Below are 6,617 nucleotides of genomic sequence, written 5' to 3' on the forward strand. Positions count from 1 at the left end.
CTGTGATGCCAGTCAACGTCCTGCTGATCTCTAGCTTCAGACTTTTGAGCATCTGCTGTGCCCACTTGATGTTTCATCCCGTTTTCTCCAGAATCACTCCCAACACCTTATCAAGGCAATATAAATCGATAAAATAATTGTTTGATGCGTCCAGCCATGCTCATATCATCCTCTCCAGTAACCCGCCGTACCTGGAGAAATCATTGTACTGATTGATGTTCCCTCGGCAGCATCTCGAACAGGCAGAATGCCTATTAACCCCTTCTCTTCTTTCTGCCATAGCTCTTGCTCTACCAGCGTCACACTAACGTTTGGAAATGATATACAAATTAAAAAAAAAAATTAATAAGCTTATCCACAGGGCGTAACTGTACAATGGCCCCAATTTGCATCTACATGTGAAAGTTTGCATCCTACATATAGTAAAAGTTCAGTAAAAGTACAGGAAAATGCCATATTCGGCATCACAATTTGCTAGAACTGATACTTGACCATTAACTGAAAGTAACAGTCGAAAACCCTATGAAGATTCTCGAAAGCCAATGAAAACGAATTCAGAACTTAAAATTCGATAATCCCATCAACCGCATCTCGAGCTTTCTATTGTATGATCGCAGTCAGATTCGGTTACAATTTTCCCAGTCGTAACATCAAATTTCCGCCAAACAAAGCGAGAAAGGATTCTACAGGGAACCAAACAACCATAAGAGTGCTGATAAAGCTGTACCTGCTATGAGAAGTACAACGGATTCGAATAATGGCGCCAGGTAAGAGAACCTTGTTCCTGAAGGGAAGAATCGCCAACCTACTCGGCAGCTCCATGGATTCCGCCACTGTTGCCAACTTCGAGGCTGAGAATTCGAAATCCCGATGGCAAAGGATAACAAGCAGAGGAAAAAAAATGGAAGACGAACTGGAGAAGAAGAAAAAACCCTCGCGATGGAGGAGATGAACTATCTGAGATCAATCGATCTCAAGAACAACGGATTTTTTATTTTATATGATTACATCTGCTACATATACGAACGACGTTGTTTGAAATTTTCGTCTACCCCTTGTACTTTTTTATATTTTCTTATTCCATCTCTAAATTGTATTCAGCTCTATCTGATCCCTCAATAATTTATACACGATTCAAACCTGAAAAATAACAACGTATTCTTAATGGTCTAACAAGCCCTAGACCAGTTTATAATAAATTAATTTTATAAATAGACAGTTTGTTATTACGACTTTATCTAGATAACTTTGGATTGAACATGGTGAAAAAAACTTAATGTCACCAATTAGAAATAATCAAAACAATCGGGGTGCTGTGTAATAAAACCATTATGTAGAATCGCTCAGACAGTTTGAGCCGTCAGATCACCGGATAAGATGAGGGATACCCAACACGTATTGCGGCTTGGATTGAAAAGAGCTTCGCGTCGGGTCCACCCCATGAATGCCACGTGGCAGATGTAGATAAGGCGAAAGCTGTCTACTGGCACTGGATACGGTCCCTGTGATCCATCCATAATAACACAATAAATAAATTACATTATGACTGTCACTTTGTTTTGCTGCATTTATTCGGATATATAGATAAGTGAATCTTAGTTTTATGATCGATAGATTGAAATATATTTATCGGGTTTAAGATTAAAAAAAAACAAATAAATAAAAAGAACAATGTTAACAATATGTATGACTATAACAAATTAGATAAGAAGGAAGATATTTTTAATCTTAAAACGAGAATCTAATTTCTTATACAATAATATGAGAATCCTATTTGCCAAAAATATATTAGAACGAAAACTAGTACATTTATCTAAGTGGTAAATTCAGGAAAAAAAAATATCAACGCCCCCCCCCCCAAAAAATTTATATTTAAAATTTATTATAAAAAATCATCAACTATTAATTTTAAATAAAAAATAACTATATAACTTATTTAAAAACAATCTTTCACTCTAAAATTTTTATAAAAAACATTTGAAGGGTAAGGTTTTTTGTGCAAGTATTTTTTTAATTTTATCCTTTTTACCTTAACTATGCCTTGTTCATTATCAAATAAATTTAGACCCATTAATTAGTACTTGATAACAGAGACGGCCTTGGGATTGGTTGAGGTTCCACCAACTGTTTGTTGTCCATGCAAGAGTAAGCGTTTCAACAGGGATGGTTGGGAGAATCTACCAATAACAACAATAATACCCAAATTTAATGATTTCCCTTATTTGTCCTTACACAACCCATTTTGATCTTCGTTTTTTAACAATACCGATAATAATATTCCATTTTAATGGTTACCAGATAAGATAATCACTAGAAATAACGAGAGATCAGTAACTTTGTTTTGATCCAATCGGAGTTCTAGTGGGCCATAAATGGGCCTGACCACTCCATAATGGACAATTTTATGTTCCGTTTATTTTGTGGACATGTGAAAAAACAAACGATAGAATTATAGAAACATTCTGAATATCGTTTTCTGAAAAGAAAAATATATTTTGGTATCACTATATTCTCTAACAAATTAAACGTCAACACGTGTTATGCTATTTGGATTTTAGATCCGACGCTGCAGGACACGTGTCATTCGAATTATCTGTAATAAAATATAACAAAATTTAATAATTGTATGCAGAGGAAAGCGATCGGAAAATCGCGAATAAGCAAGTGGATACGAAGAAGTATAAGGAATTTTGTAGTTATTTATTTAAAGAAAGAAAGTGAGGGGGAATCCATCCGATGAGCAGGTGATCCTCTTCTTCTTTTTTTTGGTAAAAGATTTATTAAGATCGTTTAAAAGATTTATTTCCTCCGTTTTGGCAAGTATGGATCTAGATCAGAAAAAATATAATTAAAATCCAGTATGGTATACTTCATCGTTTTTTCAAAGTAAGGGTGAAGGTGGGGGGGCCCAGGAGAATGGCAATGACACATCAGCCGTCCCACGACCAAGTCACACGTGTGCTCTGTGTGAACGGATCACCCTGACCAGACTTTTCTTTTCTTTTGTCGTCGAATGGACTTTCAATAACATGATATTTTCCATTGTATAACCCTACGAGGATATTGACATGTGTGTGTGTGTTTGAAAGGGCATGATCAACGCAAAACATCTCAAAATGAAAGCAACCGGGGGGTGTTCATATAATCGGCTGGTTATGTGGCATACATGTGTATTTATTTATTTTTTCACTACTACTAATAATCAAAATGCATCCTTATTAGTTGGAGAACCTTACTGCTAAATTACGAAACTAACCCGTCTCAGAGAAGAAGAAAAAAAAGTACATATGGGCCCACATCCTCCGGGTCTCGGGATTGGGCCCACAAACTATAAAAAGATACGAACAAAGTTAGAGAGAGACAGACAGGAGGAAAAAAAAAGGAGCTGGTAAAAATAATTAAAATATAAAAAATGGCACAGACGGTGACGTCACATAGTTTTTTTTGGGGATATTATATTCATAAACCGAAGATTAATATAACGAGTTTGTCCGTAATTTTTACCATCAAGTTGTCAAATATCGGACTCTACACATTTTTTTTTAAAAAAAAAGAGATTAATTCAAACAGACGTGTTTTACTCTAATAAATCACACGAATTGTTTTGAAACACTTTCTACAGGTGTAACATTAAAAAAAAAAAATGGTATTCTTCATACATAAATAAATTAAAAGCGATAATTTTCACGAGTTTATCAGCTAAATTCATTTCATTTTCTCTATTATAAAGTGGTGGGACCGGGTAACATGAAATCGTAAAAATGGAGACCAAACGACATAACGTCTTGGTTGTGAATGTGATCTCATCTCGTTTTTTCCCCGTTAATATAATTACGAAAATAAATGCGGAGAGAAAATTAAAAAAAGAAAAAAGACGAGAACAAAAGTCGTGGGAAGAAGAAGAAGATGGAGAGAGGGAAGAAGAAGAAGATGATGGAAGCGATGAGACAGAGCTCTTCTTCTGCCTCTTCCTCCCCCACTCGTTATGCTTTCGACACTGCAACTTTTGCTGCTGCTTAATAAAAATAGTCTATCTCTTCTCCACAAGGGCCTTTCCTTTCCCTCTGGATATTTTGAGAATGTGTGCCCTAAATGGGTGGCATGTTTGGGCTTTTGTTTCCCACTTTCCAGATATACATACGTGAGTGCATGGATCAATTTTTCCTTGGGCTTTAAGGGGAAAAAATACTAATAAAATAAAGTTACAATAATAAGTAATACATTAACGGAGGGGGTTTGATATCAATATAAAAATAAAATAAAAAAATACCACCTATACTATATAGGAGTAATGGAATATTATACGATTGGTCAAACTAACCTCTCACGCTAATACCCCTCGAACTTCCCCGCACTGGTCCTCCCGGAAGATGGCGGCTCGTGGAAGAATCTCCACCGTCGCATTCCTCGATGATGCTCTTCAGGGTGTCCGCCACATAAGCCATGGACGGACGCTCTTTGTCGTTCCTGTTCAGACACGAGTCGGCCAGTTTGGCCACTCTCCTGGCCGTGGCGGCCCTATAGTTGTTCCTAAGACGAGGATCGACGATCATGCTGAACCTCCTGCTCTCCGCCGGGAACTGTCTCACCCACTCTAAGAGCTTCTCCTCCCCGGCGGGTCTGTTCCTTTCAATGGTGCGGCGGCCAGTGATGATCTCGTAAAGCACCACCCCGAAGCTGTACACGTCACTCTGTGACCTCAGATGGCCTGTCCTCACGTACTCTGGAGCCGCATAGCCTTGTGTTCCCACCCTCTGCCAAATGAAAATGGCCACTTTCAATACCCAAAAGAGCCCTAACCTCATCCGGGTTTTTCCCATATGGTTCCAGTTTTATTGGAAGAATGAATAAGAGTTAAAATCATATATGTTAGATGGTGATGATGATGATACTGACAGCAGTAGTGACATGGGTGTTGTCGCCCTGTGGCCCTTCTCTCACGAGGCCGAAATCCGATAACTTAGGCCTAAAATCCTCGTCCAGAAGCACGTTCGAGGACTTGAAGTCTCGGTATATCACCTGAAACCAAACCATTCACATAAGAAGATAGAAGAATCTGGTGGATCATCATCAATCAATCAATGGAACTGATAATGAGTGGAGATTGTAAAGAAGAGTAACCTCGATGGGGAGACCAGAATGCAAATAGGAAAGGCCTAGAGCGGCACCATGCATGATCTCGAGTCTCTGTTTCCATGGCAAAGAGCGGCCGAAGAGATGGTCCTCTAGGCTACGGTAAGGCATGAACTCGTAAACCAATAGACGTTCGATCCCTCTCTCCCCATCCTCCGAGCAATATCCCAACAGTCTCACCACGTTTGGATGCTTCACCACTCCCAGAAACTCAACCTCTCTCAGCCATTCCTTGTGACCCTACCGGAGGATACAGACATTACCAGTTTTAACTGTCCGAATCTGTTTGATGTGGACCATAATGCATATGATGAAACTGATATTGTAAAGAAAGAAAGACCCAGATGGAATGGAAGTAGCCGGATTTATTGAAGAATCAGCGAGGTAAGAACACTGCCTATCTCAGGTTTAGTGTTTTCATGATGATTGGACAGCTGGAATCGAAATTTTTCAGAGCAATTTCGGATCAAAAGGGCTTTTTTTCCGGAAGCGGGGTTGAATTGTACCTGTAGGCCTCGCTGGTTGAGTTTCTTAATGGCGACGACAAGTGGAGAATCAGAACCGCCGATCAAAAGCCTGCCTCTATAAACACTACCGAATCCACCTTCTCCGATCTTCAGCTTCCGGTTGAACCCGTCCGTGGCGTCGCTGAGTTCCCTGTAAGAAAAAACCCTGAGGTTGTTGCTGTCTTCCCTCTCTCTGTACAACTCACCGATACTCCTCGGAGAAGGCAGAGATCTGGGTGTTGGAAGATTGAATGAAGGGGATGGATCTGAAGGGTTCCTCCTCGCCGTCAATTCGGGAGCTGACCTTGGTAATGAGTCTCTTCTCCGTCTGTTGTTATCATTGTTCATCTGGATATCCTTGCTTTTGTGTTTCTTTGACCTGAACAAGAAGAGGCAGCTCATGTCTCTATTTTTTTCCCTCTTGTCAAAAAGCAGAGTAAAAGGATTCACAATCCAAAGTAGATTTTGATGGGAAAGTGAAGGAGAGATTATCAATCGATGGAGCCAAAAGGGCGAAACTTTTTTTTTGGTTTCTTTCACTTATTTGTCTGGGAAAAGAGAGAGAGAATTCTGATGCAAAACCAACGAACCCAGTCGCTGCTTGGACAGGAGAATCGCTGAAAGAGAAAGAGGGTTTTGGGAGATGGGAAAGGAGAAGAGAGAGATTTCCCGAGAAAATGAAGGGGGAGGGACACCGGACACAGTACGAGAAATGGGGTAAGAGAAGCAAGAGGAGCTTCTTTATTCTGTTTTCACACGGGGGAGGGAGAGAATTCTGATGGGAAGCCAAAGAGAAGACCAAATTGACTCATTTGCCGCAGTCAATCCCTAATCTTCTCCTGTTTTATATCTTATCTGTTTACATAGACATGGATTGCGTCTCTCTTCCAATATATTATTTAACTGTGTGCTGACATTTTAAAAAGACGAGAGAATGTTCCACCTGTGTGAACATTATTCTTGGGGGGGGGGGGGGGG

General features: G+C 39.5%; 2 protein-coding genes across 2 annotated transcripts in view; both read right to left on the reverse strand.

The window, feature by feature from the left end:
* Nucleotides 1-963, reverse strand: part of LOC104798463 (lon protease homolog 2, peroxisomal) — a gene marked incomplete at its 5' end in the record, with an annotated part of 6,755 nt that extends 5,792 nt beyond the window's left edge. The window contains 3 exons of the mRNA XM_010520558.2: nucleotides 1-106; nucleotides 192-304; nucleotides 728-963. Coding sequence (XP_010518860.2) covers nucleotides 1-106; nucleotides 192-304; nucleotides 728-963 — 455 coding nt within the window. The remainder of the gene's footprint in view (nucleotides 107-191; nucleotides 305-727) is intronic.
* Nucleotides 964-4,171: 3,208 nt separating this feature from the next.
* LOC104798345 (probable receptor-like protein kinase At5g47070) lies at nucleotides 4,172-6,512 on the reverse strand. The gene is made up of 4 exons (XM_010520382.2): nucleotides 5,640-6,512; nucleotides 5,122-5,373; nucleotides 4,897-5,019; nucleotides 4,172-4,754 (listed from the first exon to the last, which is right to left on the reverse strand). The coding sequence occupies exons 1-4, from the start codon at nucleotides 6,039-6,041 to the stop codon at nucleotides 4,317-4,319; spliced, it is 1,215 nt and encodes a 404-aa protein (XP_010518684.1). The 5' UTR covers nucleotides 6,042-6,512; the 3' UTR covers nucleotides 4,172-4,316.
* Between the last annotated feature and the right edge of the window lie 105 nt (nucleotides 6,513-6,617).

Source organism: Tarenaya hassleriana, unplaced genomic scaffold, assembly GCF_000463585.1.
Source record: "Tarenaya hassleriana unplaced genomic scaffold, ASM46358v1 Cleome53, whole genome shotgun sequence".
Classification (NCBI taxonomy): domain Eukaryota; kingdom Viridiplantae; phylum Streptophyta; class Magnoliopsida; order Brassicales; family Cleomaceae; genus Tarenaya; species Tarenaya hassleriana.

Coding starts and splice junctions, on each gene's coding strand:
- LOC104798345 (XM_010520382.2), bottom strand. CDS start 6,041: ATGAGCTGCCTCTTCTTGTTCAGGTCAAAGAAACACAAAAGCAAGGAT. Junction 5,020..5,121: donor ATTCTGGTCTCCCCATCGAG/GTTACTCTTCTT, acceptor GTTTGGTTTCAG/GTGATATACCGAGACTTCAA. Junction 4,755..4,896: donor ACACCCATGTCACTACTGCT/GTCAGTATCATC, acceptor TTCATTTGGCAG/AGGGTGGGAACACAAGGCTA.